The 18,533-nt window shown below is 38.8% G+C and overlaps 1 protein-coding gene across 5 annotated transcripts in view; it reads left to right on the top strand.

The window, feature by feature from the left end:
* Positions 1 to 338: 338 nt before the first annotated feature.
* The window catches only part of LOC127801965 (uncharacterized), a 62,977-nt gene continuing 44,782 nt past the window's right edge, over positions 339 to 18,533 (top strand). The window contains exons 1-13 of one of the 5 annotated variants that reach the window (XM_052337538.1): positions 339 to 666; positions 860 to 967; positions 1,929 to 2,077; positions 10,289 to 10,420; positions 10,670 to 10,751; positions 10,890 to 11,302; positions 14,060 to 14,492; positions 14,584 to 14,807; positions 16,398 to 16,593; positions 16,751 to 16,896; positions 16,984 to 17,158; positions 17,234 to 17,287; positions 17,814 to 17,993. In XM_052337538.1, the coding sequence (XP_052193498.1) occupies positions 520 to 666; positions 860 to 967; positions 1,929 to 2,077; positions 10,289 to 10,420; positions 10,670 to 10,751; positions 10,890 to 11,302; positions 14,060 to 14,492; positions 14,584 to 14,807; positions 16,398 to 16,593; positions 16,751 to 16,896; positions 16,984 to 17,158; positions 17,234 to 17,287; positions 17,814 to 17,993 (2,439 nt within the window). In that variant the 5' untranslated portion in view covers positions 339 to 519. Of the gene's footprint in view, positions 667 to 859; positions 968 to 1,928; positions 2,078 to 10,288; positions 10,421 to 10,669; positions 10,752 to 10,889; positions 11,303 to 14,059; positions 14,493 to 14,583; positions 14,808 to 16,397; positions 16,594 to 16,750; positions 16,897 to 16,983; positions 17,159 to 17,233; positions 17,288 to 17,813; positions 17,994 to 18,533 lie in introns of those variants that run through there. The other 4 variants (XM_052337540.1, XM_052337539.1, XM_052337541.1 and 1 more) reach the window with 4 other exon arrangements.

Here is an 18,533-nt window from a genome sequence, read left to right as displayed (position 1 = left end):
TTATTTATAATAATATCATAAATTATCACTGATAACGATATCATTAGTTATATAGTGTTTTTTCATTAGACGAGATTAAAAAAATTATGTATCATTATTATCTCATCTGTCTAATATCTCATCTAATGAAAATATAATATATAATTAATAAAATTATTATTAATTATAATTCATAAAATTACTTTTTTATTTAGGTATTTATCTTCTTTTTATTGTTATTAGCTTCACAGCGTAAAATTGACTAAAGAAGCCAAATTTGCATCACTCTGTCGTAAATTTAGTAAAATCGAATTAAAAAAAAAAAAACAAATTTAATCAACAAGCTTTAGAAATGAAGCTTTGTTCTAGGAAGTCTCAGATCCACCCCACCTCCAATGCTCCTCTCTCCCTCTCTCTGCAACAGATGATCAGATCTCTTCTCCAAAACCCTAGATTCGTTTTTCTTATCTAGTTCGCGGATTTTCCATCTCTTCATATTTATACACGCATACATACATCTACATATAGGCAGGATTGAAGATGTATATGGCATATGGATGGCCGCAGGTCATCCCTCTCGAATCGAGTCACTGTCCTGTGTCGGAGCAGATCATATATCTCAAGCTCGCCAATCGCCTCTTGCTAGTCGTCGCTCCGTCTCATCTCGAGCTCTGGAGCTCTTCTCTGGTCTCCTTCTGTCTGTATATTTGTACAATTGTGTGTGTATTTGTGCAACTGCAGTGTAATTAGGCATTGGTTCTTGGTTATGTTTGTTGCATTGTGATGAATTTGGATTTTATGTCGTTCGGCGTGTGAATTATTCGCTTTTCGCTTTTTTTTTCTTCTTTTTTTTATTAATGTTTCTGTTGATTTGATTCAGCACAAGGTGAGACTGGGGAAGTACAAGAGGGATTCGGATGCAATTCAGAGAGAAGGAGAGAATGTGCAGGCTGTCTGGAGTCCCGATACCAAATTGGTCGCCGTTCTTGTAAGCGCTGGATATGAGTTTTTTCCTTCTTTCTTTTCTCTTGTTGCATTTTGTTCTTAAGAATGCGCCTCAGATTCTAGTCCTTATGTGAATTGTGGTAATTATTCCAGGGCTGTTAGACACTTATACGAATTTTTTTCTTCCTTGCCAAACCTGCGCCAATACTAAATCTATTTTATCAGAGCCATCGAATTTCAACTTATTTTGCGAATATATGTGCATTCTCCACTGAAGAATTCAGTCCCTCCTCCATGGTCAGAATTGGATGCTAGTCTCTTAAAGCCAGATCTTTCTCAACATTTGATTCATGCTTCAAGCTTGTAATTGTGTTCATTCCTTTAAAAGTTGAAACAAACATATCCGGGCTTGGGGTTGTATTGCTAACACATAATGAAGCTCTATAATATGATGCAAAATTGAAAAGTGTTTGGATCTAGAAAATAAGTCCTTGATACTATGCTTGGCAAAAGAAAAAAATCCATACTTTATGTTCAGGTTTAAGATATTAAAATGTGGATATCCTTTGGTGTGTTGATATGTTGCACTACCATTACGGATCAAGTGGATGAGAACTAGCTTGACTGATCACTGCTGGTGGGGAGACTTTCTTTTATGGTACCCTAATTTGAACTTAGCACAGTTGTTGGTGGAACTTTTTGGAGGATTGAAAATTACTTGAAATGTCAAGTTCTAAACTGGAACATTGCTAGGAACGGATGCTACTAGCAATTCATTGTGTATTCTTTGGTCAATGCCATGGGCTTTGACCTTTCCTTATCTCAATGAATGTTAGATATTGGTTGCACCTATAACAGTCCCACCAAAATCTGTGACTAGTGGTTGTTAAGTAGTGCTTGTGATTGTGGATATTTTATGCACTTTCTAATCAAATTTATCCAATATTCAACTCAGAAAGAGTGTAACCATTACCATTCCTTGCATTGCTTGTGTTGTTTTGCAGACCTCTTGTTCCTATCTTCATATTTTTAAGGTCCAGTTCACTGAAAAAAGAATACAAATTGGAGGAAAGCAACCCTCTGGGCTATGTCTCGCAACCTTTTCTCTACTTCTCAGCGAGCAGGTGCCCTTTCCAACTAAGGAGCTGGCAACGTAAGTAAATATATAGTTTTCCAGTTGCTAATTGTAGCATGTATTCATAGTCTATTCTGATTTCACCTCTATGATATATTTGGCATTTTTAAGAAGTACTTCTTAATCATTAAAAAGAGAAAGGGCACTGTTGTGAATTTGCTGTTGCATCCAGATAGTTCATTTTAGGCACCTGCGGTTGGGAAAGGGAAGGGGGGAGGGGTTGCTACGGTTTCTCATATTCATTGAGTTCCATTGACTCCAGAGACCATTTTTTCCAGTTCTTAGCCTCCACCAACTATTCTATTTTAATCATTTAAACTTTAATTTCAGAAGAAGTCTTAATTCTTTTGTCAGGACTGAAACTATAGATTTTTGTGCAATTTGGTAGTGTTTATACATTTGTCTTTCAGGGGATTGTTGTGGGGTTATGATGGAGCCTATAAAATTCCTTTAGGGATCAAATCAATTTGGAAGACATTAAAATACAGGCTTTTAGGGGGTCAAATCCCTAAATTTCATCTATTTTCTGCAAGACTAGAGACAAAATCAATTCACTACTTATCTCTTTTTTGGTGCACCCATGGTGATGAGCCATTGGTGATAAATTAGTCCAATCCTTGGGGTTCAATCCTCCATAATAGGAGGATCATCCATAGATGACTAAAGTAGATGACTTGATCAATTTTATGAATTTCTCTCTATTGTATATTTCCTTAGCTTTATCCTTGCTGCCTTTATTGGTTCTTCATCGTTTTCAATGCCCACACCACATTATTGTTCAGTCTTCCAATGCACACGAGTTTGCTTTAGTCAGGGCTTTGTCTTATCAAGAACTTGAAATTAAGTTTACAAGGGGCTATGTGTAGCTAAGGATGACCATGATGGGTGGGTAAAGCTGATGAATGAATGTGGAGTGCGTTGGATGTGGATGGCTTAGAATAGTCTTTCTGTATTGATGTTTAGAGGGATGCACTATAGTTTTTTTTTTTTTTTTTGTCTTGTAGGTTTTATGGTGACAAAACACTTTTCAATTCCTTGGGGGCTGTGGCTCAGAGAGTTTTTTTTAATATCCTTTAAGACAGGATAATATTTTTGTTCAAATACATTTCAAATATTGCTAGAATATTTTGAGAATATTTTATAGCTCTTTTATATATTCCTTGTAATCTTTCCATACCCTTTTAGGTTTGTCAAAGAACTTATATATACCCACTGTATACCTTTTGCTAAACAATACAATATTCTTTTGCAATATTCTCTGATTTTTACAATTTTTGAGTCTATAGTTCCTTGAAGTAAACATGGATGAATCCTTATAGCAGTCATGATGAGGTTCTAACTAGGCATCCAGAATGCATGCATAACATTTTGACCCCAGAGTACCTTTCAGTCTGCCAGTTTGTGTCTATGGTTCCTTGGAGGTAACTGACAGATCTTAAGAGATCTGATTGATTTATCCCTAGAATTCTGGGTAGAATTCTATAGAATAAGAGAAACACCGAGAGGGAAAAAGAAGAATAGAGATGCGGAGAGGTTTCGAGAGAGAGAGAGAGGTATAGAATTAAGAGGGAAATTGTAAGAATGAATTTCAATTCAATATTTCAGATGCATTCAAATGCGGGCGGGCGTAGATTTATACCCTCACTCCGCTTACAGCAATTCCCGCTCAACAGAGCACATGCCTAACCAATTTCTGTTTTATTCCCTCCACCACTTGCATTCTACATTTACGTAATCACCCTTCTAAGCAACTGCTGGAACATAACAATACCCTCCCCTTGAGATATTTCTTGTCCTCAAGAAATGGTTAAGAGGCTGACTGCTTGTGGAAATTGCGTTAGAAGGTCCGGAAGATACTCCCATGTGCTATCTTCTTTGTGTTTGTTGGCCCATTGCACCAGCTCTTGTGGGATAGGTGCTCCCTGCCAATAAATCACCCGTTTTTCCAGAATGGCAGCTGGTTCAGGTGCTGCGTTGCATTCACTTGCGTTCATAGGGAGTTGAGGGTCCATCGGCTGCCCCTTATGGCTTTCTTCAAGAGTGACACATGGAAAACCGGATGTATCAGTGTGCCCTCAGGTAGTTGGAGTTTGTAGGCCAAGCTGCCAATTTTGCTTAGAATAGGGAAAGGGCCAAAATACCTTGGACTCAGTTTGGAGATGGGTCCTTTAGCTAGGGATTTTAAATGAGGCCCTTTCAATTTCAAGTAGACTTCTTCTCCTACTTCAAATTCCCTGTCACTCCTTCCTCGGTCAGCCAGCTGCTTTATGCAGTTTCGGGCCATGGCTAGGTCCTTTCTTAGCTGTTGGAGGACTAGTTGTCTCTGTTGTAAATGTTCATCCACTGCTGCTATGTTGGTAGATTCCGGTAATGCTGGTAATAGGGGTGGTCGATAGCCAAAAAGAGCCTCAAAAGGGGACATTTTGATGGTGCTGTGGTGGCTGGAATTATACCACCATTGCGCCACCGATAGCCATTTGTGCCAGCTTTTTGGATTCACAAAGCACAAACATCGAAGATAGGTCTCCAAACATTGGTTGACCCTTTCCGTTTGCCCATTTGTTTGAGGATAATAGGCAGTGGAGAGGTTCAACTTAGATCCTAAGGATTTCCACAAGGTTTGCCAGAGAAGACTGGTAAATATCTTGTCCCGATCAGATATTATGGTCTTGGGGACACCATGCAACTTCACCACCTGGTCTAATAAGATGCAGGCCACTTCTTGGGCAGTGTAGGGGTGAGTTAGGCTGAGGAAGTGGCTGAATTTTGTGAATCTGTCCACCACCACAAGGATGCAGTCTCTTCCTTCCGACTTGGGCAACCCCTCTATAAAATCCATCGATATACTCTCTCATGATTGGTTGGGTATGGGAAGTGGTTGTAATAATATTGGATAGGCTACTGTCTCATGTTTGCATTTCTTACATACATCACAAGCTAATACAAACTTCATGACTTCCTCTTTCAGTTTAGGCCAACAAAATAATTGTTTTACCTTGTGATAGGTATTCTGTACTCTCGAGTGTCCCCCCATGGGAGATTCATGCAAAGCCTGGAATATCCTCTTCTTCAACTCCTCACTGTTCCCTATTATGAGTCGACCTTTATACTTGATCAGCCCATTCTCGTAGGTATATCCCGGTTTACTCCCTGGCGTCACAATCAGTTGCTCTATAACACTCCTGAGCTGATCATCCCCTTCATAACTCCTCGTGATCTCCTCACACCAAGCAGGTATTACCACAGTAATAGCGGTTATCTAACCCTCCTCCATGCATTGAGACAGCGCATCTGCTGCGATGTTTTCCTTGCCCTTTCGGTACTAAATGACATAGTCTAGCCCCATAAGCTTGGTCATCCCTTTCTTTTGTAAATGAGTGTGGAGTTTTTGTTGCAATAGAAATTTCAAGCTTTTGTGGTCTGTTTTAATGATGAAACGCTTCCCTTCCAGGTAATGTCTCCACTTATCTACCACAAATAATACTGCCAGCAGCTCCTTTTCGTAAATGCTAAGGCCTGCATACCTGGGGCCTAGGGACTGACTTATAAAAGCAATAGGACGCCCTTCCTGCATAAGGACAGCCCCGATCCCCACTCCACTTGTGTCAGTTTCCACCACGAATGTTTTGTCAAAATCAGGGAGACTTAGCACCGGTGCTTCACTCATCGACCTCTTAAGCAGCTCAAACGCCTCTTCAGCCTCTTGATTCCATACTAAACTGTCTTTCTTAAGTAAAGACGTCAGGGGTATGCTGATTCCTCCATACCCCTTTACAAATCTTTGGTAGTAGCCCGTTAGGCCTAGAAATCCCCTCAAGGCCTTAAGGGAAGTAGGCTTTGGCCAATTATTCATTACTGCCACTTTGTTGGGGTCGGTGCTCACCCCCTGCCCCGATATGATATAACCCAAATACTCCACCTGATTCTAGGCGAAATCACACTTTGACCTCTTAATATACAACCCATTGAATTTGAGAATCTCAAGGGTAATCTGTAGGTGTTTTAGGTGAAGGTCAAAGGTGGGACTATACACCAAAATGTCATCAAAGAAAACGAGTATAAAATTCCGTAGGTGGGGTTCAAAAATTTGGTTCATGAGTGATTGGAATGTGGCTGGGGCGTTTGTTAGGCCGAATGGCATTACAAGAAATTCGTAGTGGCCATGATGGGTTCGAAAGGCGGTCTTATGTATATCAAGGGGGTTCATTCGGATTTGATGCTAGCCGGATCTTAGGTTAAGCTTAGTGAATATGGTGGCATGCTTCAATTCATCTAACAAGTTGTCAATGAGGGGAATTGGGAATTTGTCTTTGATGGTAGCTTCATTTAATTGGCGGTAATCAATTCAAAACCGCCATGTACCATCCTTTTTTTTAACTAGTAATACAGGTGAAGCAAAGGGGCTATGGCTTGGTCTTATGAAGGATTTTTGAAGCATTTCCCTAACCAGATCTTCTATTACTGTTTTTTGGTTAGGGGGGTATCGGTAGGCACGCACATTAATTGGCTCGGTGTTGGGTTTTAGGTGGATGGTGTGGTTTACAGGTCGGGATGGAGGTAGGCAATTCGGTTCAGCAAACAGATTCTCAAACTCAGTAAGTAGTATATTAAGAAGGTCAGTTTGGTGTACCTCTAGCTTAGTTTGAGGAAGGGCACTAACCGCCAACATGATCTCTCCTTCTGCCTCAGGTTCCTCAGTCGTTCTGTCAGTCACTTGGATTGAGAATAGCTGGGCTACTTGATTCATCTTCTGTTTTAATAGCTTCTGTAATCTCCTTCCTGTTATCATTTTGCAAACTCCCCATTCCTTGCTGCCCGTGAGTGTCATCGGTTTCCCTCCCCTCTCAAACTTCACCTCTATCCTGTTGAAATCGAAGCAAATTGGGCTGACCTGCTTCATCCAGTCCACCCCTAATACTACATCACAACCTCCCAATTTTAGAAGCCTCAAATCAACTTCAAACTCTTCTCCTTGCATCTCCCAACAGAATCCAGCGCATGCTGATTTGCTGATTACCTTACTGCCATTTGCTACCGTCACGGATAATGGCTAAGTCTGGATCAAGGGGCACTTCAGCTTTTTGGCTGTTACTTCATCTAAGAAATTGTGAGTGCTCCCACTGTCGATGAGGATCATCAACCTACTATCTTCTACTCTTCCCTCCACCTTTATAATTTTGCTATTTGTCAACCCCTTCAGGGCATGCAGGGAAATCTCTTCGTTTCCCTCCTTCTCTTCCCCTTGCGGTTGAAGTTCTTCCTCCTCTGCTTCTGCCATTTCCTCTTCTTCCCCTTCTAGGAGTAGGAGTTGCTTTCTACACTGGTGGCCTAGGAAATACTTCTCTCCACACTTGAAACAGAGGTTGGCTTGTCTCCTCTGCTCCATAGTCTTTTCATATTGGTTAGTAGGGGTAGGTAGGGCTAAATTCTTACCCCCCAACGTTCCTCTTCCAACCTCCCTGCCATAGTTCCTCCCTGGAGGTTGGCTTCCTTGCGCCATTCCTCTCGCCACAATCTGTTGTTTCTTCATTAGCGCCTCTACCGTCTGCTCTTGTAGCCTAGCGCTATCAGCCGCATGTTTCAGGGTTCTTGGCTGTAGCACCTTCACCATTGGCCTTAGCTCCTCGTTCAAGCCGCTTAAGAAGCTGGAAATGAAGTAAGCTTCCGTCTGGTAGGGGTTGTGATTGAGCATTAAGGCCTTGAGTTCCTCAAACCGCAATTGGTAGTCCAACACCGTTCCTACTTGTTTGAGTTTGTTAAACTCCTCTACCACATCGGATAGGCCTCGATCCCCAAACCTCTCGCACAGCTCCTCCGCAAATTCCTCCCACCGGCACTCTTCTCTGATTTTAGACCATCTCTGGTACCATGCGTCTCCTGCATCATTAAGATACGCTGCCGCCATCGTTACCTTCTGTCTCTCGGCTATCCCATACCACTCAAATGCTCGTTCACATCTTCTGGTCCACCAGTGTGGGTTGAGCCCATCGAACAATGGAATTTCCAACTGGGGTAGGGGCATACTTCATTGGTTGTGACTATCCTCGCCTCCTTCAGAGGTTCCTGGGGGCCTATGGTTCGTGCCCCGACCTTGCACCATCGACTCCACTCGCCTAGGCAGTATGGGCTCCATTCTCTCTCTTGGAGGGAACTCAGGCGAGAGATTCATCTGGTTTTGCCTTGCGAACATCACCATGAACGTCTGCATTGGTTCCCTTAGCTAGACTCCCAAGTCATCACGGATCTGCGCGACCGCTGCCTCTAATTTCCGATCAACTGCTAGAATGGCCTCATGATTCCAGTTAGATCCCAATTCCAATTGATCCACTCGGCCCTGGAGATCATTCACTGTGGATCCAAATTGTTGCACTTGCGTTTCCAGACTCTTCATTCTGGTATCGTCCACCATCGTCACCACAGCCCAAGAGTGGCTCTGATACTAAATTGACAGATCTTAAGAGATCTGATTGATTTATCCCTAGAATTCTAGGTAGAATTTTATAGAATAAGAGAAACATCGAGAGGGAAAGAGAAGAATAGAGACGCGGAGAGGTTCCGAGAGAGAGAGAGGTATAGAATTAAGAGGGAAATTGTAAGAATGAATTTCAATTCAATATTTTAGATGCATTCAAATGCGGGCGGGCGTAGATTTATACCCTCACTCTACTTACAGCAATTCCCGCTCAACAGAGCACATGCCCAACTAATTTCTGTTTTATTCCCTCCACCACTTGCATTCTACATTTACATGATCACCCTTCTAAGCAACTGCCGGAACATAACAGTAACATGGATGAATTGTAATATATGTAAGTCTATTGTTCCTTGAAGGAAACATGGCTGAAGATCAGGTCTCTGACTAGGCATCCAGAATGCAATCATAACATTTTGAGCCAATACTACCTTTCAGTTTGTGCTAGTTGGTCACCCCTAGAAATGTTATCCTGGCACAGAGGCCTTATGGGGTGTTGTCTATGTATTCTTTTGCAAAATTTCTAGATCCAACTTACGGGGTTTATAAAATAAGGAACTGGAAATGATCGACAGGTCCCTTACAATAGTGGAATTTGTCCATGAGAAAACTAGAATTGAAGTAAAAACTTTTGATTTGAACCCTCACATTCGTGTATACATTTATATCCATCTTATGTGAGATGTATGGTTCTGGGAACGAAGAAAAGAATTTCATATCCAACTGTTTAAGCCACCAAAGGTTTGGTACTTTTATGCTATGGGTATTTTACACTCCTGATGTCACAACTCAATATTCTTGTACACTGCATATGGCCTTTCCATTTTGGATTGAGCCTAATTCATATGCACTATCAAGGGTGGCACATACATTCCTTCTCATTTTCCTCTTGTAGCTCCCTTTCCTCTTTCTTCACTAGTCTCCTCTTTTATGTTTCCAAGATGGAGAGGTAGATTTTGAGAACCTTATGGGAAGTGCACTAGAGTAATTAACTTATTTATGTGTTTAAAAAAGAGTAAAATATAATGTCCTTGTCCTTTAATAAATAAATAGATAAGTTCTTTAAGGACAAAACTGTAATAAAAAGTGTCCTGCTCTGATAATTGTGGAATGGGAAGCTAGTGTTTTCTTATTATACAGTAACATGAATGCAACATCTTTTGAATATCGAGAATGATTGGAATCACTTTTGAAAATGACAAATTCAGGGTTGTCTAGGGCTGTTTATCTCTTTAGTTTTGAATTTTCTAGAATACTGTATGGCTCATGTAAGTTGCAGATGGAGCTTCTAAGCAAACTCAATACTACCAACAATGACAACAAAAATGACAAGGGGGGACTGGTTAATCACTACAGTTCACTGTTGTAGAATGAAAATCTACGCTCTTTTAGAACATGTATATTAATCCATAAATCACTCAGGTATCAGTGTAAACTGGTGATGCTGGTGAACCTGTGGATTAATTTACTGTTAGACCCATGGAGCACTGCCTATATTGAGGAAAACTAGAAACATGTGATGATGTATGTGGGATTGAAAATCATAAAACAACATGTACAGAATTTAACTATCAATATATAAACTGTAAAATTTGAGCAAGCTGAATTTGAAAAATGGGCAGACATGGGCCCTGCATTAGACATAGAACTTCCAGTTCTTTCCACATCCACTAAAAGTACCATTGCCTTGAACAGCTTCTTATTACATGTTTCATCCATATGAACCATATGCTCTGTACTAACATAACAACGGTTAGTGGGTTGTACTTCTCATGGAAAGGAGAAAATATCCAAAATTCCAGTTGTAATGTCTCTGGTTGGAAACCTATTGAAACTTTGTCATTATCCAGAAGACTTGATTCCAATATTCATTCAGCAGCAATTTTCAGGTGATTGTCTTTATGCTCTATCTGAACTCTATTGGTAGTTTAGTTTGTCAGTTAATGATATTATGCTTTCTTTAATTAGGTCATTGATTCTATTTTATATATATATATATATGTGTGTGTGTGTGTTTCTGTTTTCCTTGTAATGGCCAGGAGCAATATTATTTGTGATAGGAAACATGTGCTAATTGGACTGTCGAATGGATATTTGTTTTAATATATATACGCTTCTTTTTTCCTTGTAATGACCAGGAGCAATATTATTTGTGATAGCAAACACTTGCTAATTGGACTGTCTAATGGATCTTTATTCAGCCTTTCCTGGAAGGGTGAGGTAATTCAAATGTAAAGCATCATATTTGCTATACAGTATGGGCATTAAACTCTCTTTAGCATTTGTCTGAGTGGTAAATTTCTTGTTGTTTCACATCAAGAAAGAAAATAAAAACTTCCTTCTTATTGTCCAATGCAGTTCTATGGGGCCTTTGGACTTCACTTTCACCTGTACGATGGCAATGAAACTAACTTAGCATATTCTCAAGAGAATGGTCTTGGTGCTGATGGGGTTCAAGGAACTTTTATGTCCAGTCATTCTTTGTTCCAAAGGTCCGCCATTATACAGCTGGAGTTCTCTTTGCCTTTAAGGTTGCTATTTGTGATATTCTTAGATGGACAACTGGTCCTATGCTCTGTAAGTAAGAAAGGTTTAAAACAAGCCGAGTCTATTAAAGCTGAAAGGTTGTTAGGCTCCGGTGATGCTGCTTGTGCTTCTATAGCTTCAGAGCAACAAATCCTTGCTGTTGGGACAAAAAGAGGTGTGGTTGAGTTATATGATCTTGCAGAATCTGCATCACTTATTCGATCTGTATCTTTGAATGACTGGGGGTAAGCTTTTGCTTTATCAGTAAAGCTAAGAAATCTATGGCATCTCTTCATAATTATGGTTTTACTTTTTAGCACATATTGCTAATATTTGTATGGCATCAAAATATAAGTTAGCTCTATAAAGGTTCCAGAATAACCTTACTCTTCCTCTGCCTCTGGTTTAAATACTTGATTGTTTTGATTATTAAAGCACACCTACAGGCTACCTATACCTAATATTTTATAGTTCTTTGATGCCTGGGCACTTGGTTGCAGATTGAGACTTGATAATCAAAGTGATGGATTTATTATCTAATACTCGTCATGCACAAGTATCTAATTATGCTTTAGAATTCATGCTTCATTATCAGGGGGGAGACCAGAGAAAAATGGAAACAGTAAAGTTAGGTGGAGGACAGATATTTGTCATGAAAAAGACAAAAGTTTGATGGAGGATGGATTTGAAAACTAAAGGTATTACTTTTTTTGTAAATGGATTTTGTGGTAGTTGCTTCAGCCATGAAATGTTTCTTGGCTTATAGTTCAATATGGAAGATTGAGGAAGTTGTTTAACTAGAAGCAGACAAGGTGATCGTTTGCTTGGTTTTTGGAAATTGTTGTATATTGATTTTCAGAAGTGATTGCAAAATGTTTCATGGTAGGAGTGACTTTGAATGTTTTGTAAGAAAGAAAAACTGTGGAAGCAACAGGTTAGAGGTCACCATCTTGAATCCCCTTGACACTATCTGTCTCCTTGATCTGGTGGCATATATTGGGCCCTATTCCCTAGGGAATAGTCCCACCAAAGATAGGTTTATCCTTGGTCATCAAAACTAGGTTTTGGGGTGGGGTGGGGTGGGGGGTGTGGTAGGGGGAATGGTGTGAGGTGATTGTGCTTAATGGGTAAGGTTTGGTGTACATGGGGCAATTATGCCGTGTGATGTTGCAAATGGAAGTAGAGGTCACGAGTTTGAATCCCTTTGGCATTAGCTGTGGTTCTGGTATGGTGGGCTGCGGGCTCTTGATGATTAATTCCACAAATATTGGGGTCAACCCTGGTCATCAAAGACTAAAAAAGGTGGTAAGGGAAACAGTGGGGTCAATTGGGCTTGATGGATAAGGTTTTATCTTTTATGTCAGAAGATGTCACTTTTCTAGCCTCTAGGGCTGTGAATTTGATTATGGCATCTTGTGAGGAAAATATGGGGGTAGGGGACTAGGCAGTAAGGTGAGGCTGCTCAATGTTCATACAAAACCACAAATTTTTAAATTAGTTCTCAAAACTCAACTTGAAAGCCAAAAGAAGCTTGTAAAAAAAAGAACTTAACAGAATAATGATTTTCTATACTGAAACTTACTGGCTGGTTATCTATGGTTGGTATCATTTCAGCCACAAAGCACTGCAGAGCAGAGTGTTTCTCATAAATAAGTTTCTGGACTGTTTTGGCTGCCCGTGGCTGGTCCACACTTTCTGTTTACTGTGCTCATTCCTGATCTTTCTGTTGATACTGGAATTGCTAATTGCATGTTAGTTCAGAAAACATTTAGGTTGTGTGTCTCATCAAAGCCAGAACTTGTTGGATTTGTATGGAAAAACTTGTAACAGCAACTGAAAAGAGGCAAACAGGTATATGATATGAATTTATAGCTCGGAAAATCAGTTGAACATATTAGTGTATGATATGAGATTTAGGCCAATTTTTGTAATGTGGCTTTAAAATTAAGAATCGTATAATGTTGGATCGATCAACTAATTCTTTCCTAGTTTGTTTCTTAATGCTTTTCTGATATATTATAGGTTGTTTTGAAAACTTTGTTGGATATGCTTATGAATGGTTAATTTTGGGGTTAAATACGGCTGATCTCGTCATGTAGGTTTCTCTACAAATATATAATACTAGATGGGATAAATTTGAAATGCATTGTGAAAAATACAAGTACTGCTATACCAGTGGCACAAATATGGCATTGGGGACATGATTTCAACTATATATTTATTTTTGGGTGCTGGGTTCTCCTAATTATATGAGGACTGACTCTTCAAGAAATGAGAAGCGTTTGGCTAATTGCATTGCTTCTTGCCCAAAATGAAGCCATGAGACAAGTCTGAAGGAATGACCTTTTATCTCTAAATTTCCTTAGTTCCCACTCCCTTCTATGTTAGAATTCCAGTGGTTGTTAGTAAGTGAAGGGAAGTTTTGCTGAGGTAAAATCATGACAGAGTTTCTGTAGGTTTCCTGGCTAGAAGTTCTAAGACATTCTGTTCTTGACCAACCATTCTGCCATTTTTTTCGTTTTGTGTATTCCTTTATATGCTATGTTTTATATTTTATATTTTATCTTGGACATTTAATTGAAATCTAAATTGAAAGAAACTTGACTACCCAAATTTGGAGATGGATACTTGGCTAATATGAAATGTCGTGCAGATTGGAGCCACCTTATTGCCTATAACATAAGTTCAATATCTCATTAGTGATGTAGATCAAACTCTATTTGATAATTCATAATTATTGTGTAGCAAAAATTGGTGATCTCTTGGATGTTTGCTTACAAAATTTCAGATCTCGGGTCTATGAGATTCTTATCTATCACCTGGAAAGTAAAATCTTTTTGTCTTTGTGCAGAAATCATATTATTGATGAGGTCAGGGAATAACGTGTGTGTTTTAAATTGTGGTTTTCAATCTAAGGTTGTAGTCGCTCAGAAAAATCTAGATAATAATCTTGATGACCATTTCACATTGAATGGGTAAAATATATTGCTCATTTTGTGCAGATATTCAGCTGATGATACTGGTGCTGTCAGTTGTATTGCATGGACACCTGATAATTCTGCTTTGGCAGTAGGTTGGAAATTAAGAGGACTTACAGTTTGGTCTGTCTCTGGATGTCGTTTGATGTCCACTATTCGTCAAATTGGTTTAAATTCTGTTTCTTCTCCAGTGGTTAAGCCAAATCAGGATTGTAAATTTGAACCTATGATGGGTGGCACCTCTCTGATGCACTGGGATGAATATGGATATAAGCTTTATGCTGCTGAGGAACGATCTTCAGAAAGAATCATCGCATTTTCTTTTGGCAAATGTTGTCTCAGCAGAGGAATTTCGGGCACCACATATACCCGTCAAATTATTTATGGCGAAGATCGACTGCTTGTTGTGCAGTCTGAAGATACTGATGACCTTAAGATTTTGCATCTTCGCCTTCCAGTTATGTCTTTTCTTTAATCACGATTCTTGATTCTTTTCATTTTTATTTTGTACCAAGTGGACGTTATAACCAACTTTTGCTTTGATCTAGGTTTCTTATATATCCCAAAATTGGCCAGTTATGCATGTGGCAGCTAGCAAGGATGGGATGTACTTGGCTGTTGCTGGCCTTCATGGGTTAATCTTATATGATATACGATCGAAAAAGTGGCGAGTGTTTGGTGATATCACCCAGGAACAAAAGATTCAGTGTAACGGCTTGTTATGGATGGGAAAAATCATTGTTCTCTGCAACTACATCAGTTCTTCTAACATGTGAGCAGTATATGGATATCCTGTTTGTTGAATTCCATGGCCAATCCAAATTGCAAAAGATTTCGACAATTAATATTCATTGTATTGTTCTCAAAAGGCTGCATCCCTGCTGGTGGTCCAGGAGTTTATTTCACGTGCTTGTTTCTTTTAACAATTATAAAATGTCATGCATATATATATATACGTGTGATATACCTCCAGTAAATGTCATTCACATATATATATATATCATGTGATATACCTTTGTATTTCTTACTAGATGAGAAAGACATACTGACTAGAATTTCTCATTCCACTCTTTGGAATAAGTTAAAGCACTCTTATATTGATGTCAACATTTTGATTATGACCTAGGAATGTCTTTAAATGTTACTTGAGCAACAAGGAGAGGAATAATAAAGGTGTAATCAATATCAAGTTGTCCTGAAACCTAGTTCCCTTGACTTGCATAAGAACTAAAATCATTGTTGATTCACATCCGTCTTATTGGATATTGTGGAACTTGATCATATAAAACTGTTCAACCTATAGTTACCAAGAACGTGGTATGGGAACATGTATGGGGTGTGGTTGTATGCTACTTTTGTGGTACAGAGGAGGTAGGTTGTTGTGTCGGGCCATGGTACATTTTGTAGTTGTATTTGGGTCAAAATTAGTTACATTGATACTTTGCTATTATAGAAATTGGTTTGTTTTGTTTTGTTTAGAATTCTTTTCTATGTTCTTGTACAACTTATGCATTGATAATTTACCTGGCATTCTATAGAGTCATAGACTTTATTAAATTCTTATTTCATTCATGGGAAAACAGAAGGTTAAGAAACAAAAACTACGTTTGTATAATAATAAAAACTAAAATAGAAAATAAGGTAAGCAAATTTCTATTCTATAATTTTATTCTGACTTTAAGTTTCTTCTTAGTTTTGAAATGTTTTAATTGATTTCATCCGTGGCTTGGGATCCCAATTCTTGGGTATCTGGATTGCACTTTTTGCGATATAGGGTGTCAAAAGAATTGCAATCTAGAACCGACTACCTGGATTATGGTTCTGGGGGCAGGAATGAACCTGGTAACTATTGTTCAACTTCTGCCATTGGATTTCGGTGTATATCATAAAAAGGTGTTCAAAATTGATTTAATTTTCTGAATTAAAGTTTGGAACTGCATGTTTCATTGGAATGCTGCATGTCATTGGCACTGTTGAGACATTTTATTACTCACTATTACTTCTTCTGGGGAAAGATCCTTCTCTTTTACCAAGTTCTCTTATTCTTTTTGTTTTAGATTTGTAAGATATAGATAAATTGTAATGCATGTTAAGCTAAATCACAATTACATTCCGTACGAAGTATTTATGTCTTCTTGTTACTTCCTTGCCTAGCCGAAACATGACTCATTCAACTTTCTTCTTTGAGCTTTAGGTTATTTTTATTCTTATTTTTGATTTGCATTGACTGATTGCATATGGTACTGAAGGTGCACTTTGATCATTCCTGTTATTTCTTCAGTTATTTTGGTACAGATTCCTGTTTGAGGATAAGTTAGCACTGAATTAGTAATTTTGAAGATAAAAAATTAATCTGTTACAGGTATGAATTGCTTTTCTATCCGAGATATCACCTTGACCAGAGCTCATTACTTTTAAAGAAGCCATTGCTTGCAAAGCCACTGGTGATGGATGCATATCAAGACTATCTTCTTGTTGCTTATCGCCCGTTTGATGTCCATATATTCCATATGAAGTTATCTGGTGAACTAACACCTTCTAGTACTCCTGATTTACAGGTAAACTTTTATACTCTCTCTCTCCACTTTATTAGGGAAAACTGATGTTTTATAGTGCATGCTGCTGTCTTCTTTAGTTTTGATCTGCATTCAGAATGAGAGTTTTGTGATGAATAATTATTCTTTATAAGTTTTTAAGTGATAAAATGACAAACAGCTTTCTACAGTACGGGAGCTCTCAATCATGACTGCAAAGAGCCATCCTGCTACAATGCATTTTATCCCTGACCAGCTTTTGAGAGAGCAAGTCTCTGAAAATAATGTCTTATTGCCATCTGATTTGCTAGGGAGAGAGCCTGTAAGGTAAAAATTTATCCTTCAAGAAGATCTATATAATCTTTATCTGCATCACAAATCTACAAAACAACTAATAGATGTTCCTTTATTTAGATGTTTGATATTGAGGGCAAATGGGGAGCTTTCACTGCTTGACTTGGATGATGGGCGGGAAAGAAAGTTGACCGACTCTGTTGAATTGTTTTGGGTTACCTGTGGTCAGTCAGAGGGGAAAACAAATTTGATTGAAGATGTTTCATGGTTAGATTATGGCCACCGGGGAATGCAGGTAGTAGTTTTTCTTTGGCAAATACATTCATTTCTACTGCACTTCTAGTTTACTCTTCTGATTCATTATTTACAGGTTTGGTATCCATCTCCAGGTGTTGACCCTTTTAAGCAGGAAGATTTCTTGCAGGTAATTATGCATATGGCATAAATAAACTTCAATTTTGGGTTAAATCAGATTCTGGCAACTATATAAAGAGGCAACTTGTGCATTTTGTGTTTTTGTTGTATGCACATGCCTTTATCATCTTTCATGTTGACATTTTGTTCTCTTTGGAAATCCATCAATAGGCTTCAGCAGAAGTAGAAAAAGGATTCATTTGGTAGGTCTAATTTTTACCTGCTGTCCTTTTTATGACTCACAATTGCCTTAATAAGATACCATCTTTGGTGATGGTTTCACTTCTTCAAGACTATACAAGATTTTAATATCTTCAATGTAAATTGGTACTTTGCTTCTGATGCAATATTATTCTTTTGCATTTTAGCTGTCCAGGATTCCCTCGGACAATCTTAAGTTGCCAAGTGGACTTGATTAAACAAATACATATTGTTTTACCCTTTTAGAGTTGAATTATATTCCCTGTATTTTGTTTGTTGACCTGATTAACTGGTTTATGCAATCCAAGATGGAGTAATGTGACATTAATTTTCAGCTGGATCCTGAATTGGAATTTGACCGTGAGGTATACCCACTTGGTCTTCTTCCAAATGCTGGAGTTGTGGTTGGCGTTTCCCAGAGGATGTCCTTTTCATCTCGCACAGAGTTTCCATGTTTTGAGCCATCTCCACAAGCTCAAACCATATTGCATTGCCTACTCAGGCATCTTATTCAGGTATCACTTGGTTTCATTCCTAGTATTTATCCAGAAGTAAGTTGTTGTCATGACCCTAGTTTCCTGGGGTTTTAGCAGAGAATTGGGGCGAATTTTAGGAAAATTAGGGCAGAATGTGAGAAAGAGGGGAAAACAGAAAGAGGCGGAAGAAACAGGGAGATCGAGAGAGAGAATAGAGGGAGAATTAGAAGGAATTGGAAGGGAGAAAGAGAAGCTAAGGGGGAGAAAAGACAGGTCCGAGAGGGAAAGAGAGTTTGGAGAGAGAAAAATCAGAAATTCAATTGATATTCTGGATAATCCCCATTACAACAGCCTAGTAGCTTTATATAGCTACTACAATAGCTTAACAGAAAATACAAGATAACTACCTTAACAACTCAATAGAATTAACTCCTCCTCCTGAGGGATAATTTGCTATACTCAGCCCCATCGTAAGCTCTTATACATCCTAGGCTCCTGACATCCCCCCCCCCCCCCCCTTAAATATTTCTTGTCCTCAAGAAATGCAAGACTTGCCAAGACAACCCTCAGGAAGATGGA

The sequence above is a fragment of the Diospyros lotus genome, chromosome 5 (assembly GCF_014633365.1).
Source record: "Diospyros lotus cultivar Yz01 chromosome 5, ASM1463336v1, whole genome shotgun sequence".
NCBI classification, from domain to species: Eukaryota; Viridiplantae; Streptophyta; class Magnoliopsida; order Ericales; family Ebenaceae; genus Diospyros; species Diospyros lotus.
Note: the sequence above shows the minus strand (reverse complement) of the source record. Positions and strands in the feature narration are given on the sequence as shown.